Below are 27,310 nucleotides of genomic sequence, written 5' to 3' on the forward strand. Positions count from 1 at the left end.
TTTTGCCAAATGGTTCATAATCAGTAAGATTTGATCGAGAACATCCAGGAACATGAATTTAAAAGTCTTCCCACGGATTCTCAATTGGATTTATGTATGGACTTTGACTGGACCATTCTAGCACATGAATATGCTTTGATTTAAACTGTTCCATCTTAGCTCTGGCCATAGATTTAGGGTTTGTGTCCTGCTGGATGTTAAACCTCAGCCCTACTCTTTGGTGTTTTTTACTCTCTGACAGGTTTTCGTTCAGTATAACCCTGTTTTTATCTCCATCTATTTTGCTCTGAGCAGCTTCCCTGAGTCTGCTAAAGAAAAGCATCCCTGTAGCATGAGGCTGCCACCACGTTTAATGGTGGGGATGGTTTATTCAGGGTTGATGTGCTGTGTGATATTTCCGTACCACGTAGTGTTTTCTGAACAGGCTAAGTTTGGTCCCATCCGACCGGAGCACTTTCTTCCACCTGTTTGCCATTTCCCCTGCATGTCTGTTGGAAAACGGCAAACAGGACGTTTTAAGGCTCTCTTCCCGCAATATCTTCCTTCTTGCCCCTCTTTTGTGAGGGACAGATTTTTGGAGTGTACATCTTACAGTTTTTCTGTTGACAGATTCTCCCACCTGAGCTATAGATCTCTGCAACTCCTCAATAGTTAAAATGGGCCTTTTGCTGCTTCTCTGATTAAACCTTCTACTTACCTAGCCTATCAATTTAGTTGGACAGCCATGTCTTGGTAGGTTTGTAATAGTGGTCTTTACTTTTCATTTTAATATAGTTGATGGCCTTATTCCTCAGCTGGATTTATACTGAGGATGAAGTACATTCAGGTAGACTGTGTCATAATTATGTGTTTTTTGAAGACTGTTCCCTGAACCTGTTTTTTTTTTTTTTTTACCTGTACCGGATTAAACTTTTATTTTTTACAATGCACACTGCCTCTCGAATCATCAACTGTGGGGGTGATGGGGCAGGGGCAAGCCTTGAGGTAAGCAAAAGCTTTCTGACATATTTATTTTTCCCCTTTGAGGCTTTTGAGCAGCTTTCCTCGTCAATCTTGTGCTGTCAAAGAAGGCCAGAGGTGGGCGCAGCCATCTCTTTCTCTCACAGGGGCCACTGTGTACATGAGGACCCCAGGGTCAGGCCCTGGAAGCTCTTTTAGTTACTGTTGTGAAATCTTCTCTGTTTCCACCCACATAGCCAACAAGACCACAGCCTTCTTTGTTGCTTTTGTTGTGATTTACACTTGAAGGGGAGTGAATAAATAAGTCATCCAGCTTACTATACGCCTACCATCCTTTTTCACTTTAAGATAAACTTTTGGCTCACAGGATTGACACCAGAGAAGTTGATTTAATCTTCCACCGAAACTTTTAACATGTAGCTGCAGGGAAAGTGGTTGACATTAAGAGGTGAGCAAACAACAGCATAGAATGACCTAATTAAACCAAGTTTGTACATGTGCTTGCCCATCTGACATGCGTGTGTTTCTGATCTTTCCCGTTTTCTGGAATAGGAGAATGTTTCCTGTTTAAGCAGACGGGTGGGTTCACTGAGGAGTCGGGGGGTTGGGTTCCTTAGCCGACGTCTGGTTCTGCTGAAGCAGATTCCCTACATCCCCATCAAACAGCAGCTCTGAAAACTGACCCTGGTGTGTGCTGATATTATGGGGGGTGTGATGAAGAGCCGAGGCTTAGAATTTGGTTTCTGTTGATCTGTTGCTGCCTTCTTTTTGCTGAATATATTTTGAATCTTTGTTGGAAATTTACCAAAAAAATCTTCTTTTTTTACATTTATGACAATAAAGAAATACGTGGTTGCAAACAGAATTTTTTTCCCCGTTTGCCCTATTTCCACTAAATACTGGTTATAAGCTCAAGCCACCCTCTGCAAACCTGCAAGTATAAGCTGGTATAGAAGATGGATGGATGTTGTTACTTATGTTTACAGTATAATTACCCTCAATAAATAGAGCTACACAAGTGCATCACATCAGCATTTATGTGCAAAGAAGTTCATGTGCCCTTATGGGTTTTTCTTGTTGTTATAGTTTTTGGTAGAACAGGGTCATCTGCTGACATGAGCAGTAAAAAACCCGTGTTGATGTTCCACATGAAATGTGATATACAAGATGGATGTGGTGCCGTGTGTGTGTGTCTACCCTGTCTTGTCCAGACTGGTTCCTGTCTTGCTAATAAAAGAGATCTCTCTTTGGTTTTGGATACCGATCTCTCCACACACAAGTTTAAGGATCTCATTCACGGTTCTCACTGCGTTTACTCCCTAATGTCTCACAGCAGGGGACTCTGTCCCAGGCTGTGATTCATAGAGTGACAGGGTCTGCCCTCAGTGACCGTAATGGTCCAGTCAAAAGGGGTGCAACATGCAGACAAAAACCTGTTGGGTCGCCACCTAGCTGCATCCGTTCTTAATGTTTGATGTAGTCATAGTGTACATATGGCCGAATTATTAAAAATGTATCCAAATCAAGACTTTTTGGTATCATTTCTGTAAAAATATTTTTTTTTAAATATTTTTTTTAATTGCTATTGAGAATATTGATCACCACACCATCCCCTTTAAACTTTACTTATAATGAGCATGCATCTGGCGATGTTGGAAATGAAGGACTTCTTTTAAACAGGACGTTTTCTCCAGCAGAATGGGAACCAGTGTGAGCAGACATCTGCCACATCCAGGAGTACATAGTTAATGGCTATGTACCCACATTTCATTACCATTGAGACACAATTCGGTCTCAATCTACTTCCATTTTATACCTATAAATAAACCTTTTATACTATTTTATCCACCATGGCTTATCTGTTTCTCTCTGCATAGTGTTTAAAACAATTATAGAGATTAATATTATTTTTATATATTTTTTTATCCAGATAAATTATATATTATCTGAAGTTTTAGTATCATGCCCTGTTTGGGTCAGTTGACTCCTATGAAATATGGGAAATTCTGATCCGTAACCAAACCCAAATAAGAACCTCCAGATGGTAGATAATATTTCTTGGAATAAAATAATCACATACAGCTTCAGAAAATACAAATTTTTTACAAGTATCACACCAACAGAAATTTGGAAATGGTGGTGCTATCAGACTGGGACTTTTTTTAATTTCAGATTTGTTTCTTATTCAGCCTTTCAGACACTAAGTATTATACAACCTTGTTTAGTGAAAAGGCTAGTACACGTTTTGATATACAGAGAAATACATTGATACTAGCCTGAATTGCTAATAGTTAGTCTGCACATTGAGCCACCAGATGCTGACCACCAATGTTAGACCCAACACCACTCCAAGGCCACACACTTTGACACTCTTTCCAGTTTGTGCATTTATAAGCTGCAAATAACCTCATTTAAAAGGAAAAAGCTGTCCAAGTTCTTCCGGTTCACATCTGTGCTTACGCTAATGAATAATCTGAAATTTGACGACTTAATAAATGTAGTTTGTGATTAGGGTTATGGTAAGGGGTCAGGGATGTACTTGTGTAGTTCTATCAAACACAACCATGAGCAAACCCAGGAATAACTGCATACCAACACTTGTTCCTGATTCAGTGTCATCAGCTCCTCATTGTACTGGAAATTCTTGAAATGTTATCCATTTCATTTCACTTTTTGAGAAGTTTTTAATAAAGCAAAGGTCAGTGCGACTCATCTTTGCAGTTGTTTGTGCCAATTAGCTCTACATCATAGTTAAAAAATTATTTAATATCTTACGAATAATTGATGCCACTATTAGTTGCAACAGAGGCAGCCCAAATACCACCAGAGGGACTTGTGCCAGACTTTGAGAACAATGGCAGTAGACTATTGGTCAATTAAAGAAACAGTTTAAGTCAATGGATGTCAAAGTTAGTATGAAATATTCCAAAGGTGAATAGGGATTGAAGCCTGGTTCATCACATGGCAGATGGCCCTTTTTTTGTAGCCAATAGTTTCACACAAACAACCGAAGTACAAAATGGTAAAGAGGCGAGATTATCATCAGTTATTCCTCACAATAAGACCACCACCTTTGTCACCCTTTAGTACGTCCGAGCTGCTTTACATTCTTTGATTTGTGTGCTTTATTTCAGTGTTTTCGGGCACTGTGCTGTAAAGGACCCCCTCCACCAAGACCAGAATACGATGTGGTGTGCATTGGGCTAACAGGTGCTGGAAAGACCAGCTTGCTCTCGCGGCTCTGCAGCGAGGGCAGTGACGGCATCGTTCCTACGACAGGTATGTGCTAAGTGCATCCATCGATCCAGTGTCCATCGATGGGATATAAAGATTATTTTGTTCAGGTGGGGAGATACTTTTAGGAAATCTATTACGCTTTATTGCACGAGGAAGCTTTCCACCAAGGGAAAGAACGTTCCCTGTGTTTGTTCCAGAGTGGATGCCAGGATGTTACCATCCCAAGCTTTGTTTCTTTGACCCAGTCACCTTGGAGGCTGGTGTTATATGTGCGTCTAGGAGAGCAGGAGGGTCTTGTGTTAGTACACATCATTTCCTTGTAGTGAACGCTGCTTTCCTTATATGCAGCAAGTCCCTTAAGAACAACAACATTCCCTCTCTCCTCCTCCCGTCTTTGACAGCAGCTACATTGAGCTGTTGCAGAAGTTCCATCGTAAATTTAGTCTTTGTCCAGTAGAAGCTAAACATAAAGCAGCTCCCAATGGTGCAGCTAATAACCATACATCTGCATTTTTCTTGGGGATTGAACCCTTGCTTGTCCCTCCTGCTTGGTAGTCCTTACCAGATAAAGTGTGGTGATTATCCATGTTAGCTGAGAGGCATTTCAGTGAATGTTTCTCAAGGAACAGTAAGCTTTCATTGCCTCCTGCATCTGCCAATGTTTACAAAAGCAGAAACATGAAGAGGTAAGTCTCCTGTGGTTTCCCTCACTTCTCACTGAAATATTTCTGTTGTGATTTGCTTGGAAATTAAACTTGGCAATAAATTTAGCTTTGTAGAAAATCATAGTCTTTGATTTCCCGCATCTCTGCCTCCATCTGTTAGAGTTGTTTGGAAAAAGAGTCAAGTTAAATCTACTCCTTCTCTAAGTGTCTTCACTGTGTTCTTCTGTTTCCCATTCACACCCACAAAGAAGGACCACATAACCCGGAGAAATGCTTTAGATATTAACTCTGTTCTCCATCAAACCCAACATAACAGTTTTCTGTTTAGCTTTTCAACTTTTTTCTGTTTTCCCAGGACCACCAAAAATGCATTTCTTGTTTATGACTCAAACATGTTTTTTAGTCTGTATGAGACCCATTTGATAGACTGGTAGATCGGAAAGTACACTAAGCATTCCCAGTCAATGTGATTATAAAACGAGTTTCTATCATTGGTATTATTTCATGTTCTAAAGGAATTTAATGAAATTCTTATGAAGTGAATCTCAAATTACTTTTCTGTTTAAATATTTTCTATTCCCAGGTTTCAGCATCAAGGCAGTGCCATTTCCAAATGCCATCTTAAATGTAAAAGAACTTGGAGGTAAGGTACACAAACATATGTGAGGAACACGTATACAAGCCTTTAAAGCACAGGTCTCCAACTCCAGTCCTCAAGGGCCGGTGTCCTGCAACTTTTAGATGTGCCTAATTAGGTAATTAGCAGGACTCTCGAGAACATGACTGCGTACTGAGGAGGAATTTTGCCGTTTGATTTAGGTGGGCTGGACCAGCGACACATCTAAAAGCTGCAAGACACCGGCCCTCGAGGACTGGAGTTTGACACGGCTGGGAAAATAATTCCTCTGCAATGTGAAAATGTTGAACTCAACTAAGATCTGTTCTAATTGCTTTTAAGTTGTTGTTCTTTACAGCTTTAGAAATTTAGTTTCTGCCCCATTTTTTGGATTTTGCAAGGGAATGTAGCAAAAACTTAATGGATTTGTTGTAAAAGCTTTCAAATATATAGTTTTTCACCTACAGGTGCTTCTCAATACCCCCAGTAATTCAGTTAAAAAAATAAAAAGTCATTTATTTAGTGCCATGAAAAAGTATTTACCGCCTCGATTTGTTTTTGCTTTTATTTTGTCACACCCAAATCTTTCAAAACATCAAACAAATTTTTCTATCACACAAAAATAATTAAATACAAAAAGTATTTTTTGAAGTGTTTATTTCAGTACTGTAATTTATGGAGATACACCAGTCTTGTTCAGCTCTACTGTAAATTGACACTATTTATATTACTAACCGTATGGTTTAAAATGCAGCGCAAGTTGTCAATGCTTTTTTTTGGGATATTAGTAACTTTATTGGGTTACTGTGAAAAGAGAAAGACTCCAAGCATATTTTTGGGATGTTTTCTTCCTCATGAAGAGAACATTTTCAGTTTTTAAAATGTTGTGTTTCAAGCATAGATTTTGCCCATAAGATGCACATGCAACCTTGTTTGTAGCTTTTGTAGAAAGTAGAAACCCACCTTTCAAACAGACACACGTGCACATGCATCCCACCCTGTTAGGGTTTATTGAAGTGGTTGTACAATCTTCACACTGTTATTCCTTTAAATGCACAGCACTCAAGGAAGCTGTTAAATACGCGCAGATGTAGGTTCAATACACAATAGGAATCCTGCAGCATGCGCCCTTTCTGAAAATCACCTCAGCTGTAAGAAAAATTTAATTAGTTACTTTGGTTCAGAGTTTTAAAAAAAAATTTTATTTTCACTGAACGCATATGACAGGTGCTGTGGATATTTATATAAGGCTCTACTCCATGTAGCCTCCTGAAAACAAAGGGTGAAACTCAGACTCATATATACACAAAGAGGCACTGCAGAGACCACCAACAAGGATGCTTCCAAATTTGGACAGAGCACATTAGGCGCTTTTCAAAAGAGGTTTTACTGGATTGGGTCAAGCCTAGTCAGTTGGTGATAACATTATTGTGGTTGGCATAACACTCGTTCCATGGGTGACAGTTCTGATTTAGAGATGATGGTATAGGCTGCCACCATAGCAAAGAAAGATGAAATCGGTTTTCTTTTACTTTTTGCCAGTCTCCTGCTGAACATCTACAGTTCTGCTTCTCTTCATGTACCTACACAGAGCACAAATATATGAGGGATTTATGTTGCACTCTGTGCATTGGAGAGAGTAGAAGCAAGCATATGATGCAAGTGTTTGTCGGCTTTACTGGCTACTGTTTTATTTGCAGCTGAATGTGGGTTTAGTTTCAATTTGAAGAGAAATGTTGACATCTTTTGCCCCGTGAAGGCGCATACTTCTTTCTCCGTACGTACGTGATGTAAATGTGAAGTCCAGCGTGCTGGTGCTGTTACATAATATTTGCACAGTTTTCACAATGAACTCCTCAGTCCGTTTTCAATTTAAATGGACCACTTTTTGTATGTTTCGATCCATGCTTCTTAGTATAGCAGTAAGGAAGTGTTTCTAAGCAGAGTTCTTGTGTATTTGTTACCTTTTATCCACTTTTTGTATAAATATTCTGGCTTGCTTAGTTATCCAATTTTGGCTTTACATGAATTGTAAGTGGAATAAAATAATGGTAACAATCCAACAGCATGAGGGGAACTTGCAATTTTCCACCAAACTATAAATACTTTGATTGATCAAACTATAATACACAGCATTCAAAATAAACCCGAAATCTTAATGTCTGATAAGTTTTTTTTTTTTTTTTTTTTTTTTATGTGGCATAGCAGTAGGCTGTTGGTCCTTGACGCAGCTGTGCAGATTTTCATTTCCAATGTCCATACTTTGCAGCATGACCTTCTCTCTCTCTAATTTCCTTTCTAAAACACTGTAAATGAATGCCACTGTCACACACACACACAAAAAAAAAACGGCCTAAGAAAGTTGTTCTAAACTTGCTAAAAAAGAGAAAGAAACACAAAAATACAATCTCTTCCCTACTGTTGGTGACTACACCATACCTAAGTGCTACCAAGTTATGCTAACAATAACATTCTTTAGTGTGGAGGTTTTTGCTGAAAGAGGAATATCTAAAGTTAGCTATTTTCAGCATCAAATGTTAAAAAATCAAAACAGAGGAAGTACAAAGCTTAAAAAATACTATAGCAATGCACAGTCATATTTGTTTTTTCTTTTTTAGCTTTAAACCTTTTTCTTTTTTGGAACTGTATAAAATTTTGGAAATCTCAGACATAAGGTAAGGATATACATTCTCTGGGGAATACACATTGGAGACTGTTTTTTATTTGTTGCTACTCCTAATTGAGCTAACCATGCCAACAAACTAATATCTGCCTTTTTCCTGTCAGTTTTGCTGTAGTATTGATTGTGAATAGTGGAATGAAAAGTGTAATGAAACGGTTTGTTTTGATGGGTGCTTGTTAATAGTGACCGGTATTTCTTTGTAGTTTAGCTAAATGTCTTCTATTTTGTCTGTTTCAATAATCACACACTTACGGACATTTTCCTGCAAAGCATAGCTACTTGTTTTGATGTGTACAGCTGAACGTTTTATTGCGTGAAATGGAACACGCGTCAATTGGTGTGTATTGAACATGCACCCAAAGTGAAACAAGATTTTTGCTGTGATCTGTGGTTCAGTTTCTATCAGTTTATAAAAATCTGAAAGCAACACCTATTTGTCAGAAAAATCAAAATGTTAAACCACCCTGTATGTTTGCTAACGTCACTTTTTTCTTGAAGCCAAAAGAGGAGTATCCTGACCCCAAATTGTGGTTGACTGTGGATGGATCACCAGAGTAGAAATGTTGACCTCTGAGAAGGATTAACAACTCTGGTGAGCACAGACCAGGTGTGACTTTTAGGTTTTGGAAATAACGGGTAATGTTATGTCCTTTTATGATAACATATCAGTGAATAACATCCCAGTCTTTCCATCCCTGACCAGATTCTCAACTTGAAACAAACAATTCTCAAATAAAAATAATCAAATGCACAATTAATGTGCTCTCAGCAGATTTAAAAGCATATAAAATGACAGATTAATATCAAATGACGGTGGTAGGGGTTCGCCCTGTGACCGGTGGGTTGCCGGTTCTAGCCTAGCACGCAAACCTGCTTGCATCAGCAAAGCTGATCTACAAACGAGGTGGTAATCAGATTGCATGTGCAAAGTCAGCAGTACTGTGGGCGCAAATGTTTTAGTGTGACTGCCTTCATGAATATGCTAAGCATATGATAATAACCCAAATGTGCAAATTCATGGAAGGAAGATATTCAAATGTCATCCCTTACCACCCACTATGCGATTTCAAAACCTGAAACGGTTTGCGGGCTCTATTTTTGCGTGTGGTGCTGTCACTTTGGCCAGAAGGTGGCATATATAGAATGACAGATGACAGGGAAAGGAATTTAAACAGATTTAAATTGTCAAAAATAAAAATATTAAAAATAGACGATAATAGAGTATTCTTTGTAAGATTAGCTAAGCTCTAATTTGGAGCCAATCACAAAGAAAAGCCATGAGATTTCTCCCATGGTAAAACTCCTTGCAACACTTCATTCAACATCATTCCAGCGTAACATCGCTGTCAGTGATCATCTGCTGAACGCGAACAAACCTGATCATGGCAAAAAGCGCACATAACTGATCAAGCGCACACAACCTGTAATCGCACATCATGCAAAAGACCCACTGTGCTTTGATGTTAATAATATAATTAATAGGAAAGAACTAAAGACATTATAAGGCAGATTAAATCCTTCATTTGCAAACTGGATGCTAAAATCACTTCTTAGCAGGTGAAAAATCATCATTTTAAGGCAGCTTTTCCAGGTGATGACAAAGACTGTATGCTTTAACCTTGTCACTAAACAAAACACATTGCTTTATTGGCAGTAACGTTATGTCATTGCAGAGCAATCGGAGCTGGATCAGTTTGATTACGTTGTTTAAATGTGAACATAAGCCAGGGGAGGGTTTTGTTTATGCACCAAAAAACTATTTTGTCAACAAAAAACAATCAAACACGTTGTATATCGTTAAAATATTGGCAAAACAAAAAAACAAATTTAGTAAAATCATTGGAAAATAATTTATTTTTACGTACATAAATGTTTGATTTAACTTTTTTGCAGAACAGTTATGTGACGCTATGTTTTAAAATTAGCAAAGCTAATACAGATTGCCAACTCCTACAGCAATCTATTTTGATGATGCTAATATTACATTCAGGCTTATTGTGGCTGTTTATGATAAACTCCGAACTCTTCAAACATACACTCTCAAAAAACAACAAAACCCGGAGAGTCTCCGAAAATAATTAAAATATCAAGGGAGATAAATTAATTAACAGACATGTTTGTCTTTTATATTGTTAATATTGATTGGCCAATTTGTTGTGAGTTACCTCACCTTAAACCTCACAGAAGCAGAGGGTAACGCATTGAATATTAGAAGTTCATAGACACTATGATTGACAAAAAAAAAAAAGAAAAGTATAAATCAAAAAATTATTTAGTTATCTGTTTTTGTTTGAGTTGTTTGGGGCACCACTAATTGTAGCTCTGGTGAATTTAAAGCACCAGTGCTAAATAACTGAATGTCAAACTAAAGGTTGGATTTTTCTTGTTTTTCATTGTAAGGTTGTGTTTATGTATTTTAGAGAGGCCATGTGCCTTTTATGAACTCTTGTACCATAGAAGATATTTGAATTATTTTAAATTGTTGATTAAATGTAATGAGACAACTTTGCATTCTCATTTTTAAACAATGTGCAGCTGCTATGCATCTTTACTTGTGTTTAATTCATGAAAGTGTAATGTGATTATTTCATTAGCTTCAAACTGAGAATTTGAATCTGCTGATCTTTTGTCCCCGCAAGCATTTGTTACTCGGCTGGTATCAGGTATAAGGATTAGGTGGGAAGGGCACCTCTGGTGTTATTGGGTGTATATGTGTGTGTGTGTGTGTGTGTGTGTGTGTGTATAGTGATATGACGTCAAGTCTAGACGGGCAATTTCACAGTGTGCATTCATGTCACGCAGTGACAGCTGATAACGTGGTCCTAATAATCACAACTCGCTGCTGTTGTTCTTTAGTGCTGTGGCTGCGGTTGGGAGTTGCGCTCTGGGATTTGACTAGGATTGATCTCTTTAAATAAACCACACAATATTTGCACCTGGTTGTTTAAGAAAATATTTTTTGGTAGAACAGAATGGCTTCTCTGTGTCATTTTAAGCCTGTTATTTGATTTTATTTGCGGATGAACACATGCATGTCTGATGTCAGTGAAGAATGCATTCAAGGCTTGTGAAGCATACGGAGTTGGAATATGTTAAGACTTAACTTGCCACTGCAAATCTAACCACAAAGAACATAGGAAGAGATGAGGAGGATGCAGTAAGATGACAGACAATCTATCAGCTCCCTGTAACTAACAGCAGGTGATGAAAGTATGCGAGCCCTTCTTTAAACAAAACCAGTGCAAGGTAGTCATCACAGATCAAATGTGACTCTACACTATCATGTATCCTGACAGTGTGGGCTCGTATGCCTAGCAGGGGAGCTTTTGCAACTGTTAAGTAATTTGTAAATTGCCAGACTGGTTTAAAGTCGATGACTGGAGTCACAGTTCTGAAGATCTGAACGAAACCAATCTCTGTTTCAGGGTCTCCTTCAAGGATATCGCCTTCTTTGAGGTAGTTTACCCTCTTGATGCTAACTGAATGGTGCAGGACAGAAACTGCTATTATTACTATTAGTATCTTGGGAGGGATTTATCAAACCAGCTCTCAGTGGTTGAATTTCTGTAACATCCACAAATGTTGAACTTTCGGTCTTGATGTTGCATTTGCAAGGTTTAAAGTTCAAATCAAGGGAGACGTGTAAACGTGCTTTTAATTTTCTGTTCACCCAGGCTCAACAAGGTAAGTGTTAAACGGAGCTGGTTAAAATGTTATATAAATATCAATAATGCGGTGAAGTATCAGTACACTTTCAGCTATAGTCACATTACTTAACTATGAACAGCTGTACGACATAGTAGGACATGATGAAAATGGATCCACTTTGCAGAGTAGGGTTTGAATGGAAACCAGCAAATAAACAGCCAAATTGTTTGCATAAACAGTTGTTGTCAGTTATGAGCATGGATAAGAAGGACTTGTGTATGAGCCAAGCTTCGCTCAGGAGCTCTTTACACTAAATCAGCTTGACGGCAGAATTTACGGCTGAGGTGTCTTTCTCTTCATTTTACAAGAAAACCTTATGTTTTTTCACCAAATTCCCACTTAAAGGTACCAGCCTCCCTTCCTTTACTGTATTTTAGCTGTCTTGTTCTGTGTGAAGCACTGCCTGTTTTTCATTCAACTGACAGTAGTGTGTCCTATTAGCATTTAGCTTTTGGCAGTATAAAAATAATTTCATACGGTATTTCCAACAGTGAAAACTGGCAAAACTATGAACACTTGGAGGCAGATTGTTGAGTTACTAAATCTAATTGTGAAGATGAAAAATACCTGCTAATATACCAACTAGACATGGACTGGTTATTGGTTTCAAGGTTAATCAAAGTTTTAAAAAGTTATGGTTTCAGAACCTTTTATCATAAGGTCCCTTTTGAAAGTCCTTTTTAACTAGATGCCAGAGAATGTGCCATGAATAACCATAACTCAGCCCAACCCTCCCTAACATGTGGGTGCACACTGAGAAACAAAACGACAAATGCCAACCCCCCCAAACGTCCCACCCCCTGCAAATCAGCAAAACAATTAAAAATTCTGAGTAAACTCTTGAAATGTACTAGTAAATGTAGCAAGTGTATTCTATATTTTTGCTTTAGTCAATTTATCAATTTTCTTAATGTAACATTAAGAGTGTAACAATACATGTGCTGTTATCTTTTAGCAGCATTTTTTGTTTCATATTAATTGGCCATGATACTGCAAAACTTTAGAGCTAGTAGCAGTGGGCTTTTATGGTGTTGTTTATCATAAAAGGTTTCTTGCCATGATAAGAATTTTGAATTATCGTGACAATAGTAAATTCCAATTAATAATGTTTGGAAACTCCCAAAAATTACTGTATTGTTACTTTTACAATTTTCTCCACTGTTCATTCCATGAAGGTATCAATATATCTAAATAAATTTTGAAATATGATCATAGATAAGGTGTAGATCATCTTAATAATTAGTAGGTAATTATTAAAATGATCTGAAGACTTACTAAAAACCTTTGTTGATATAACAACAGATGTCACTTTCTCCCATTGCCTTCCTTCAGGACTTTTTGCATATTTACTCTGAAAATCTCACATGTATATCAAACTTGTGAGTCCTAGTTTTGTTTGCTTGTCTCACATTAGCTGTTTTGTATGGGGTAAGAACGCTGTCAAAAACAATGTGTATGTAAAGACGGAAATGTGTGCATATTAGTCAATAGCTGCGCATAAGTAAAATCCAAAAGAGATATTGTATATTTTCTCTATAAGAATACAAAATAAAATGTTACAGCTTCAAGAAATTACAAACACAAAGTTCAAGTTTACAGTTGTGGTTTATTCTTTATGAATACAATATGCTACAACAGTTTGTGAGTACGATTTCTTTTCTTTGAGAATACGAATTTACATCAGCGACTTGGTGTCACGTGATCTCAGGCTGGTTAGTGGAGCACAGTTAGTCGATTTGCGTTGCGCATGCGCTGTCACACTCCTCACCGCCAAAAGAACGGACCAAGAAACTACGGTACAAAGCCAGGTAATGTTAAAAAGTTTATATATGTCTTAATGTCGTTAATATATGCTCTTGGTCCTTATTTATTGGCGGTGAGGAGTGTGACAGCGCATGCGCAATGTGAATCGACTAACTATGTGCTCCACTAACCAGCCTGAGATCAAGTGACACCAAGTCGCTGATGTAAATTCGTATTCTCAAAGAAAATAAATCGTATTCACAAACTGTTATAGCATATTGTATTCATAAAGAATAAACTACAACTGTAAACTTGAACTTTGTGTTTGTAATTTCTTGAAGCTGTAACATTTTATTTTGTATTCTTACAGAGAAAATATACAATACCTCTTTTGGATTTTACTTATGCACAACTATTGACTAATATGCACACATTTCCGTCTTTACATACACATTGTTTTTGACAGTGTTCTTACCCCATAGTTTTGGTCCTGTACAACTTTATTTCTTGCCCCCTTTGCTTTGGGTGTCTGATTGTTGTTTTAAGTAGTGATAAAAAGAAGACTGAAAGAATAACAAAAAAATTAGAGACTGAGATTTTTAGACTTGTTTTGTTTTGGACAACACTTGTCTTAGGAGAAAACATATTTTTCAGGTTGATAAAGGTAGTTTTGAATGTAGAAGAAATTTTAAGGAATTGCAAGATTATTCCACCCACTTTGTTACATATCTATTTTTTATTTATTTTTTATTTTGTGGCACTAGTGACCTTTATTTTGTAAGCTGACTGACAGTAAGTGAAGTGGACAGAGAGAGGGTGAGACATGCAGCAAAGGTCAACGGGCCGAAACTCAGACCTGTGACGGATGCGTCATGGACTTTAGCCTCTGCATCGGGGTCGCGTGCTCCACCCCCACACCCATAAGATTTTGAGTAGAAAATTGTTGTACCGCATTTGTAACAACATTTCTGAATCAGCTGTTTTCGCCGAGTTTGTGTACACTTCAGGTCCACTTTACTTTCAGTGAAGACATTTTAAATTTAAATATATCAAAAGACTTCTTTAGGACATTGTTAGGAAAAGTCTAGTAGCCATCTTCCACCCAGGTGTTCAGCAGTGTGCAAGATAGCTAATATCATTTGTCCTTCTCGGTGATGAAAAACACAGAAAGCCTCTACTTGCCTTTTGGTTTAATGGTTTCATCCAGCTAACCGGCAATGTACAACAACATGTGGGGTAGAGCTGTGTTACTTTATTCTCCTTACAGCAAGGCCAAACTCTGGTCCTTTTTTTGTTTTTACCGTGTCCTGTCCGACAGAGTAGTGCTCAGGATTGTTGTCTGAGTGCCAAGAAAAAGCACAACAGATTTACTTTCACAAGTGGAGCATTACAGCTAATGCTTTAAAGGTCTGCTTGATATTCATAAAAAGAAACTTATTAGAAACTGCTTTGGGATCATTTCAGTTGTTACAGACACGGAGACAGAAATTAAAAGGAAAAAAAAAGAAGCATGAAAGAGAGAAAGGGGGGCAAAAAGGAAAAGGGGAGAACAGGAGAATAGAATGGAGGAAAGAAAGAAGGATAAAGAGAATATAAGATGACACCCTGCTTGCTTCTACACCTGCAGAAACATTCATATTACCAGCTTTTTTACCAAAAAGTGCACGGTACTTATGAATGCAAGATGTATTTAGTGGTAAATGCGGCTCAACATAGAACATTTGTGTATCTGTTAACACCTGAATCTAAACACCTGTGGGTCACACCTGTGAGTGTGAGCGCGCTTGTGTATACAAGGGTTCTCCGTAAAAATATGCAATAGTGAGTGTGAGGAGCCACAGACCCGCCCACCCTGGTCCTGGGACAGATACGGAGGAGATCCAAGCCACAGACACAGACATCCCCCAGAGCACAGGAGCCCTAGGAGAACCACTGCCAGGACTACCGCAACCCCCCCAGAGAAGAGCAGGGGAGAGTCCCAGGGAAACCATCCAGCAGCCACTGTGCAGAAGCCCCAGGGAGCTGCAGTGACAAGCCCACAGGCCCTGCCGGCAGCCGTCTACGCCCAAGCAGATCCAGCCATGGACCCAGAGACCCGAGACCCCAGGACATATCACCCTAGCAAGCAGCCACCAGGAACGAGCCAGCACACACCAAAGCACCCAGCCTCGGATACCGAGAACCACAAGTACACCGGAGGGCAGAGACACCAACCACTGGCGGGTAGTGTGGCGGGGAGGGAATAGGCCCCACTTTTGATGGGGGGCCTAACGTGATCCAGGAGAAGGAGCAGCCAAAGCCCCAACCTGACACAAAAAAGAGGCACACACAATCACAATCACACATCCCCACCCTCATGCGTACACATAAAAACACTCACACCCACGCACCCAACCCCATGAGCCCCCCACCCCCCCATGAACCCCGACATGAATTTCCCCAATGGGCCACCCCCAACCAGGACACAGGTATCGAACACAAGCCCCTGAACCCAAACGCCATTAACCCCCCCCCCCCACAGCACATGGGCACACTCCCACAGGTGAGCTTCATCGGTGAAAAGCCGACAAAGCCACACCCAGACAGCGCAAGCTCCACACACCGCCCTGCCCCCACCACACAGCGCGCCGTGAGAGCAAGGCAAGGGCCCCGCGCAACGCCAACCTAGCTCCCTCCCACTGGCGCAACAAGGCAGACACTGTTGAGCACCGAGCTCACAACGGAGCCCCCGACCCCACACCAAGACGCAACAAACTCACCCGGCAGCGGCAAGCACTTGGGGCCGGTGTCCCCCACCACGCCCCCACATCACATCACTGCGCCTGCAACGATAGCCCAGGTTGAAACATTATCCAGCTCAGCTCTATCATCGCCGCTCAGCCAATCCAGATACCAGTGACCCCACATCCAAGAAGAGGACACAACCCCCTCACCCCACACACTGCAGCCCCCCACGCCACCCTCTAGCCTTCCAGGCCAAGCACATCCCCCCAGCTGCCCCAGTGCAAGCACAAGACATGCTCCACCACTCCACCCACACGACTGCTAACCATAGCCCTCCGCCCGGCCAGGGGCAAGAGCCACAGAACGAAGCATTGGAGAAAAGCCACCACAGCACGTCAAGGACTGGGCACCCCGCCAACCCCACACCCAAACCCCGGAGGAGCCCGAGGATGCCGGCCACTCACCCTCCAGCACGGCACTCCCTGCCGCACTAAGCAGGCTGGCCAGCCCCTTCACCAAAGCGAAGCCACATATCAATCAACACTGCTGTCAAACTCTGGTCCTTTTAATAAGATGTTAGAGAAACCAGACTTGAAATTGCAGCAACAAAACGACGTAAGAACTTTAAACCATCACTCTTACTAACCTTAATACAGGTAAGTGGTCCTGTAAAAGGAAACAACCTCAAACCAAATGGCATCTTGGTTTGTAGAATTAGAAAAGCTCAGTAAGTCATGGAATGTCTTGTTTTTTTTTTTTAAATACAGAGTTAAATGGGTTGGATATTCCTGCAAGAGAATAACACAGGTAAAATGTCAGTATTTAAAAAAAAAAAAAAAAAAGCAGCTGACCTGTTAATACATCTTCAAGAACGCAGACGGGGATTAAATCCCTCACCAATGTTTTTTTGGCTGAAAGCACCACTCCCTGCTTGCACAGTTGTATAATAAGGCCACAACACATGTTTTATCGTATTTAGTCTTAACTAAAGGTTAAGACTGTTTTTCTATTACCAGCATTCACAGCTTGTGTTGATGCTCCATGCACCCACATTTTCACCCAGCAGCTTAATGTATCAAGTCAAGACAAGTGTGAAGACTGTTGAAAACAACTCTTGGAAACATTCACATACCAGAAGATTTCACCTCATGCCGGATAGTTCTTTTATTTGTCTGATGACTGTAAGGGAGTTGTTTCTCCTATTTGTTCATGTAATTCTTCCAACATAGTTAGTGTCTCAGTTAATTTATCACAGGGGAGCCGCTCATTATTTAATGTGTTTTGTCATGTGTCGAATGAGATGGTAAGCCTTTCATTTCTCGGGACAGTCGATAAAAAACAGGCCGTTTTTACGTCCCTTGGCATCATTTCTGGCATTTTGAGCTGCTTTAAAAAAATACTTGACTTTAAATGCAGGAATCAGATATCTGTAGCCAAAAAGAAAAAGGGAAATTACCCAGAAGATAAAAAGTCTAACTGATGATGTTCTTATTTGAGTAAAAGGATGCTGTGGCATGACATCATGCTCAGAAATCCTCCATGTCAGACCAATAGATGGCAGAAGCTGCCAGCAAGATCAAGAGGCATGACAGACATTCCACCATTTCCAGGCAAAGACTAAACTTCCTAGACAATCTCTCAAGTGCCACTTTGTCTGATAGCTTTTCACTCCAGTGAGAGGTGTGAGTGGATTGACTGGAGGAGGAAACGGGGAAGGGAGGGGCGAGCATGAAGGGAAGGGAGGTAAATGTCAGTGAGAGGACTGCATAATTTTCAAACATTTGACAGCCTCACAACTCGTCATTTCTTGGCAGTTTGAATACTATGAGCAACTAAAACACAAAACAACAGTTCACAAGATTGTGAAGGAAGTATTCTCAGCGAACGGAGGAGGATTGTTTTGTCCTAATATGGTGCATTCCTCTGATAAGGAATGTACTTGTGTGTGAAATGTGACGGGACATTTTGTGGTTAATTGGTAAGACCACGCATCGAGCATTTAGAACCAGTAAATAAAACATCTTATAATAGAAAAAAATATTATTGGGGTTGAATAAACAGAGCAGATAAAGATTAACTGTCAAAACTTAAACATTATTACGATACACTATACTGTGTCTGTTTTGGATTTTCACAAGTCTTTTCATTTTGCTTTGAAAGTTGATAGAGATGTGCTGAGGAGCAGCAGCTGGCTTTGGTTATTCACAACACATGAGGAAGATCAGGGGAAAGATCTTCCAGTGCTCAGAGGACCTGCAAGACATAGTTTACATTAGTTTAACTAGGATCTGAAAAGGTGATGGCCATCAACAACCAGTCATTGCTCTTTTCTCATTTTCTTAATTTTATGTAATAAAATTGAGAAGATTATTCATAAAGCAAGGTAATGAAAACTTAATATACTGCAGCATTTACTGCTAGTCAAGAAGAAATGTTATGAGAAGGCTTGTAAAGTGCTGATGTGCGTCAGATTTTAGACACAGTTTTAGTTGCAGTTTGCATCACCGAGTCACAGACAGACTCCAGATTTGCTGATAAAAAGCCAATTAAATTATTGACCTTAAATGATGTTTTATTGATTTAATTCTTAGAAAGCGCCTCATGTTTTTATTATTTGCTACAACACTCCTTTATTGCATTAATAGCACCCCTGGTTAAGATGTGTACTAAATAATTAAAATAAACTGCTCTTATAGGGATTTGGTGACCCCCAAGATGCTGCTTTTTGCTGCATTTCTCTAACAGTGAGCGCTTTAAATCCCTATAACCATCCTGCTCACTGTACTAGTGGCAAGATGAATGTCAGTCCTCGTCAAGCCTCGTTTGTCACAGCTCCAGTTATTTTAAACTTTTTAAATTATTGCTCTGACTGAAGCCATTGGCAAGTTTTGATGAGAAACGATTTTTATACTTGACTGCCATGTTCTCTTGTTTTGCCCATTTTTAAGAGTTGCTAAGAGAAGTTAGGCTTTGTTTCATGTCATATTTACGCCCCAACGAATCAGGATGTTATAGATTACAAATTAAAACTTCGTACATGTGCTGATCACCTTAAAAAAGCAGTTACATCTTTTAAACTTTCTTCAAATTCAGAAGTTTACATACACTGTCATTACTTTTCCTTGAAACCATTTGAGAAAGCCTAGATAACGATGTCACGGTTTAGTCAGCTTCTGCTAGGGTAATTCACAACTTGTGCATCAATATGGAGAAGTCTAAAGAAACCCACTGAAAGGTCAGAAAGAATAATTGTAGACCTCAAAGATCTGGTTTATTTTCAGATGCAATTTCTGCTTATCAGACTTATATTAAAAGTTATTTTTATAAAATGTATTTGTTTAAAATTTTACGTTTAAGCTGCCCCAGGAAAAATTAATTTATTTTAAGTACGGTTGCACAACATATAAATTCCCAGTCATCATTGTAAATCTAATATGTACAATTACACAGTTGCAAAGGGCTTCCTGCATGCAATATTTGGTCGGCTTTTGTGTTTCAGATGTCATGTATTAAAACTCTGCTTGCTAGTAATTTATTTGGCCAGTTAAATGTACTTTCATTCTCTTTTATGCCTAAACCTCATAAATTTAAGTGACCAAGATGGTAAATTCAAAGAGAACAGTTGGGTCATTGAGATGATGCAAAACAAAAAGACGAGTGAAGAAAATATAAGTGAATTGTCATCAATATTGCCATCACGGTATTCAAAAGTATTGTGCAATTTCATGTTCCTGTACTTGTGTAGCCCTAATATTAAGGCATTTTACACGTTTACTACGGGTGCCAACTACGTTCCAAAGTGGATTATGGGTGTAATATTGGTAGGTTGACTTCAACCCCCCATTCTGTGTTGGGACCTTCCAAGGATGATCTAAAAAGGGACTAATGAATCTTGGTCAGGCTATTCATAGCAGGTTGGATTGTAAGCAAATAAGAAAAGTGCAGCGAAGACTGTTTACTTGAACTGATCACAGTACTGTTAATAAAAAACATCCATTAAAGGCATTATGTCACACAGAAAACTAGGTTTTCTTGCAAAAGATATGAGTAGTGGGGATGCATGTGAGCAATGCAAGTCATTTTTAAAATTCTAGACTCCTGAAAATTAATAGTAAATAAGAAAAATTTACTTGATCTAGTGCATTTTTAAAGCATTAAATCTTATTTGTTTTATGGGTAAAAAAATTCTAATATGAGAAGAAAAATATTGTCTTTCCTAAGTGTTATAAAAACAAAGTGTTCTTTGCTGATTCTTTAATGACTAATACTTTTAAAAATAGACCTATTAAAATACTTGCAGATATAACAATGACAAGGCAATAGCGCAGAAGACACTAAATAAGTATTCTTGTGACTGTAACACATCTAAGCAAACCAAGCTTTGTTCTCTCTGACCGAACCTAAAAATTACTGACTTTTTCCACCAAGGATAAAACGTTTTGGTCCTTTGTTGGAAGGTTGTGTTAAAGATCTCAGAGGACTTGTCACAGTCCTTCTGTGGATTTAGGCTGTCTCAGTTGCTTCTGTCTCCTTTTATAATCCCAAATTGACTCCATGATGTTGAGAGTAGGGCTCAGTGGGGGCCATGCCATCTGTTGCCAGACATCTTGTTCTTCTTGTCTATCTAACTCTGCTTTTGCAAACTCAAGAATACATTTGGGGTTTTATTAGATGCCAAGTGAAAATTTTTTAACGATGAACAATAGATTTAAATTGGAAATATCAAATTTTATTTAGTTGAACTTTCCTTGCAGAAGTTTTCTTTGAGCCTTTGAGCTGTTTCATATTTTGTCAGATGACAATCGCTAATTTCAATTTACTGTATTTTGAAAAGGTGCATAACTGTGAAGTCGGCAGAAACGATAAATGGTTTTACAGGTAGAAATCTGAAAAGTGCGACATGAATTTGTATTCAGCTATTTTCATCTGATGCCCCTAAAAAAATTATTTGACTTCAGAAGTCACCTAATTAGTTAATAGTCTTCAAAGTGTGTGGTTTTAGGGCTCAGAGGTTTTTAGAGAACATTATTGAACAAGCAGCATGATGAAGACCAAGGAACACAGCAGACAGGTCAGGGAGATAGTTGTGGAGAAGTTTAAAGCAGGGTTAGGTCATATATAAGATATCCCAAGCTTTGAACATCTCGCTGTGCACTGCTCAGTTCTTAATCCGAAAATGGAAAAAATATGGCCCAGCTGCAGACCTACCAACCCATGGTTCTTCTCTTGAGCTCTCATGACAACAAAGTTAACAATGAATCACTATTCGGCTGATTTTTTTTTTTCTAAAATTTGTTTTTTTATGAAATGCATTCCAGGCCTGAAAACCACCCAGAGAAACGTTTAGGTGTTAAGCGTCATTCTGCATATTATGCCTATTGTTTAAATAAGTTAAGTATTAACTGCAAAAGACCTGAAAAACCTCAAGCTAACAGGAGCCTTTTAAAGTCAGTATATACTTAACTGCTTGGTGTGAGGTTTAGGGTTAGACCTGAAAATCAGATCCAAAACCTGCTGCTGTTTTTTTGTGCTCTAGTTCAATAAGAAGTCTGCTTAGGTGAAGATGTCTGAGATGTTAATCTGTCAGTTTCCAAGTGTTCCTGGCCTTTTATAAGCATTAAAGTCTTTAAGGATGACCTAATAATTTAGAGAACTTGTGAGCTCTTCTACTATTGCCAGTATTAGTGTTACTGTGAGCAGCTGGGATTCCATGTTATTAAACAGACCGATTCACCAGTCTCCTGCATGTCTACAGGAGCTGACAACATCAAGAAATATTGGAGTCGTTACTACCAGGGGTCACAGGGTGTAATCTTCGTACTGGATAGCGCATCATCAGACGAGGACCTTGAAGCAGCGCGGAATGAGCTCCACTCGGCTCTGCAGCACCCTCAGCTCTGCACGCTGCCCTTCCTTATTCTTGCCAATCACCAGGACAAGCCTGCAGCAAGAGCGCCAAATCAGGTAAACTGGACAGTTTGCTGTTATTGCTGCTGGTTCCCCTCGGTGCCTACACTTCAATTTGTCATTAACACATAAATTCTGCCCCGTCCACACATTTGAAATGAAGTCAATAACATCCTCATCATTGACTTTAACTTTAATTTGTTGTTGCACAGAAAAATCTATTTGGATAATTTTGGAGAAAAGATGATTACATGTCCCTGTCTTGTGTTTTAAGCTTTTGAGAACATCCTTTATGGGCTTTCCCAAGGTAAGCTGGTTCCCTATGAGGAGCTATAAACAGAGTTTTCCAAAAACCTCCCTAAAAATTATGTGTAAGTCTTTGGCACCTTTCAAATGGAGCTCAATAAGGTTAAGTCCTTCAAAGGTGATGCTGATAGATGAATAAAAGTAATACTGAAATGTGTGCCAAAGTTTAGGAGCATAATCATAACCCTAACCCTTACTTTACTCTCCCTTTCCTGTGTGAACTGGTGATTCAGATTGCTTGTTGAATGTGGATGTGCATGGACGTTTCAGATGGGTATGTTTTTGAACCAGAGCGTTATGGTGCAGGCATTTGTTGCTCACGATGAGGATTTGTTCTTCCGAAGGCACAGACAAGTAGCTAACAAAATTCACCAATTTCCCAAATGTTAGGCTTGTCCTTTACTCTTTAACAAACTGCGTTTTATAACATATCAGCTACATATTTTGAGTCTTTCTTTTGTTTTTTTGATATGCAAGGGCACCAGCATAGCTCGGCAACTGTTCTTCTGTAGTAAAACGTCTGCTAAATTACAAACCCACATTTCACCCTTTACCCTTACTTTAAAGCCCTACTCTTACATTCTACCTAGCCACCCTGGGAGTTTCCCAATCCAAGAGGCCCGTTGTAGTTCAAAGATCCACAGATACTCTGCTGATAGGACAGGTATTAGTCGTTAAGACTTCAAATCTGGCAAAAAAGAGCCGTTGTTAAATAAAAGCCAAAAGAAATCATGTTTGCAATTTGCTGCAAGGCATACAGAGAACCTTCTGGCCTTAACAATGGCCTAGCCAAAGTCCAGACTTAAATCTAATTGATACTCTGGGAAAAGAATTGGAATATTTGAGTTATTTTCCAAAGGAGAATGGTCAGAAACGGTGAGAAATACATCCTTAAAGACTTGCAGCTGTAATTGTAGCAACAGGTGGTTATAAACTATTGATTCTGGTGGCTTGAATAAAATTAACACGCTGGAACACTGGCCCCGAGTGCTTGCTGCTGGCCAGGGACCTCTTGCCGGGTGAGTTTTTCCCATCTTGGTGTGGGGTTGGGGGTTCCGTTGTGGGCGCGATGCTCGGTGGTGTCTGTCCTGTTGCGCCTGTAGACGGGGGCTGGGGCGGGGGTAGCATTGCGCGGGGCCCTTGTCTTGCCGTCACAGTGCGCTGTGTGGTGGGGGCAGGATGCGGCGGGGGTGCTTGGAGCAGGGCTGTGTGTGGAGCTTGCACTGTGTGGGTGTGGCTTCGTCAGCTTTTCAGGGATGGAGCTCACCTGTGGGAGTGTGCCCCTGTGCTGAGGGGAAGGGGGATTCATGGCGTTTGGGTTCGGGGGCATGTGTTCGATGTCCGTGTCCTGGTTGGGGGTGGCCCTGTGGGGAAATTCATGTTGTGGTTCATTGGGGGTGGGGGGCTCATGGGCTTAGGATCGGAATTCATTGGGGGTTTGGGATTGTTTCATCCTGTGGCAGCTCTGGTTGGAAGGCTAGTTTGGACCATGTAGACCCCTCTTTTGTACGTGGCCCCCTCTCTGGATGAGGATGGGGTTCATTGGGGACTAGGGTTGGGGTGAGGGGTCGGGGTACGGGCCGGGGTCGCTCAGGTTTAGGCACCACCCCGGGCTAGCCCAGCCCAGGTTCAGGTGCCGGAGTCTGCCTGTCTCCATCCCCGGAGGGAAGGGGACCACGTCAAAATAGGCCCCCCATCAAATGGGGGTCCTATTTCCTCCCCGACATACTACCTGCCGGTGGTTGAGGTCTGTGCCCCCTGGTGTACTTGTGGTTCTCAGTGTCCGGGGCTGGGTGCTTGGTGTGTGCCGGCTCACTCCTGATGGCTGCTCGCCAGAGCCTGGACCCCTGCTTGGGGAGTGATGTGTCCCGGGGTCTTGGATCTCTGGGTCCATGGCTGGATCTGCTCGGGCCTAGACGGCTGCCGGCAGGGTCTGTGGGCTCGTCGCTGTAGCTCCCTGGGGCTTCTGCACTGTGGTTGTTGTGTGGTTCCCCTGAGACTGTCCCCTGCTCTTCTCTGGGGGGGTTGCAATAGTCCTGGCGATGGTTCTTCTGGGGTTACTGTGCTTTGGGAGGCCTTTGGATGTCTATAGCTCGGATCTCCTCGGTATCTGTCCCAGCTTCAGGGGGGCAGGTCTGTGGCTCCTCACACTCGGTATTGCATATTTTTATGGAGAAGCCTTGTATACACAAACGCGCTCACCCCCAGACCCACAGGTGCTTAGATTCAGGTGTTAACAGATACAGAAATGTTCTATATGGAGCTGCATTTACCACTAAATATTTCTTGCATTGATAAGTACCATGCACTTTTCAGTAAAAAAGCTGTTAATATGAATGTTTCTGCAGGTGTAGAAGCAAGCAAGGGTGTTATCTTGTATTCTCTTCATCCTTCTTTCTCTCCCCCCTTCTTTTCTCCTTCTCTCACCTTTTCCTTTTTGCCCCACCTCTCTCTCTTTCGTGCGTCTTATTATTTTTCTTTTTCATTTCTGTCTCCGTGTCCGTAACAATTGAAAAATTCCCAAGTTTCTTTATAAATATCAAGCAGAGCTTTAAAGCATTAGCTGTAATGCTCCACTTGTGAAAGTAAATCTGTTGTGCTTTTCTTGGCACTCAGACAATTCTGAGCTACTCTGCTGGACAGGACATGGTAAAAAAACAAAAAAATAAAATAAATTAACGCTTTTCAGATCTTTAGTTCCAAAAGCATTTGAAAACATTAAGTCACTTAAAATTTCCAATAAACACACTGGTTTTAATGTGACAACATATGAAAGAAGTCAGAGAGTAAGACACTTTATGTGTTTTTTCTGCCCTCCTTTCTGTTTTCCCATCAAGCTCTACCAATAACTCCCTTTCAGAAGGAACTTTTTGTTGTTGGATGTTGGATGGCTTACATTTCCTGAGCAGTTGCTTACACGTGTCTGCAACCTCACTTTCCTGCACACTCACAAACTCCCTCACACACACACCTATCTACACACAAGCATCATCTTCAGGACCATTGAATGTTTCAGATAGATTTCTCTGAATGATGCCTGGGGAGAATGGCATCTGTATTCCCCAGCCTGGACCACCAGTGAAGCCGCTTTACAGTGATGCGAAATCTGCGATGGGAACGGAGAGAGAAGAGTTCTATACCAGATTCTATTGTGACTCAAAACTCTTAATCCCTCTGATATAGTTTATATTAGTTTAGGTAATTATTATGGACAGGATGTTCTTGAGCAAAAGCTCCAATAGTTATGGAAACCCCCTAATCTTGTGGTAATATTTCACAAGGCAGCTGCCTGCTTTAAGCTCAGCAACACTGGTCTTTTGTTGTCCAACATTAATGTAGTCAAATAATTCTGTCTGAGACATTAACCCACTGGTCTTACTGATCTTGTTTCCTCTGGCATATTTTATTGCATCAGTCTTAGGAAGTATTGACTTTGCAGAACAGTTTGCAAACACTGCTGACATGTGAGTCTACAAACGCTTGACGGATTGGCAATTAGGCTAGTAATTTATGACATCAACACATCATGAAAAAAACCCCATAAAAGTTGATACTGGAGGTAAAGTCACGCTTAATTTAATATGGTCTTCATCTTTCATAGTGGATGTTTCTACTGAGACCATTGCTTACTAGAATTAAAACTGAATGGTGCACTCAGGATGTTTATCAGTTACCAATCACACACCTCCAACGATCACGCAAAGTACCCAGTTCTGCCTTTGTCATGATATCACTTATGGGCCATGAGGATAACAACAACAGCCGTAACCCAAGCAGTATGTGAAAAAAAGGATGGGATGAATGTCATTATTACACCTTTTGTCCCTGTGTAAACACTTTATCTTCTGACTCATGGCTTGTCACTGAAGGAACCTCGTGTTCAGTGAGTCATGGATGATCTTTTCTTATATGGGAAAAACAAAGACCAACTGTAAAAGATGTCAGCGTCTGCAAATCGGTTTCTTCTTTTTGTTTAGTATCTTCATTGCAGTATAGTAGAAAACAATAAAGCGGGTACTTCATTTTTTTGTCTGGTGTTGTCTTCTAAAATAACAAGATATGGGGAAATTAGGACTATTAAGAAAACCACAGTGCTGTGAATAAGTATTTGCTCTTCTTACTTTGCTCTCAGATCATCAAACATGTTTTAATATTTGACAAATATAACCTGACTAAGTAAAAAAGCAGTTTTTAAATTATGATGTCATTTATTGCAGGAGAAAAGCTATTTAAACCAACCTTGCCCTATTTGAAAATATAATTAACCAGTTTAACCATATATTTTTTCTATTTCACTAACCAGACTTTTGTCTGATTACTGCCAGACCTGTAGAATCAAGAAATCCTTTAGGTAAGACCTGTCTAACAACATGAAGTAGGTTAAAAGATCACAATAAGCAAACATCAATGCTAGATCTAAAGCGATTCAAGAACACATGAGAAGCAAAGTCACTTGCCACAGAGAGAGCCTTTATCCATAAATGGAACAGTGGTGATCCTTCCAAGGAGTCGCTGGCCTACCACAATTACTTCAGAAACATTAACGGCTCACCCATGAGGTCACATAGTTAAGGCTCGAGTTTATGATTCAACAGTAAGAAAGGGACTGCGTCAAAATGGCATCCATAGGAGAGGCAAAAGCCACTGCAGACCCAAAAGGAACCCAAACGCCTGTGTCACATTTACCAAGAAAAAAAGATGACCAAACCCCCCCCACCCCAAAAAAAAAAAAAACTTCTGTGAAATATTTCTGTTGACTAA

At 40.0% G+C, this 27,310-nt stretch overlaps 1 protein-coding gene across 1 annotated transcript in view; it reads left to right on the plus strand.

Moving 5' to 3' along the window:
• The first annotated feature begins 3,875 nt into the window (after positions 1-3,875).
• The window catches only part of arl15a (ADP-ribosylation factor-like 15a), a 92,834-nt gene continuing 69,399 nt past the window's right edge, over positions 3,876-27,310 (plus strand). Inside the window, exons 1-4 of the mRNA XM_047380946.1 lie at positions 3,876-3,891; positions 4,048-4,239; positions 5,446-5,505; positions 22,092-22,300. Coding sequence (XP_047236902.1) covers positions 3,876-3,891; positions 4,048-4,239; positions 5,446-5,505; positions 22,092-22,300 — 477 coding nt within the window. The remainder of the gene's footprint in view (positions 3,892-4,047; positions 4,240-5,445; positions 5,506-22,091; positions 22,301-27,310) is intronic.

Source organism: Girardinichthys multiradiatus, chromosome 12 (assembly GCF_021462225.1).
Source record: "Girardinichthys multiradiatus isolate DD_20200921_A chromosome 12, DD_fGirMul_XY1, whole genome shotgun sequence".
Classification (NCBI taxonomy): Eukaryota; Metazoa; Chordata; class Actinopteri; order Cyprinodontiformes; family Goodeidae; genus Girardinichthys; species Girardinichthys multiradiatus.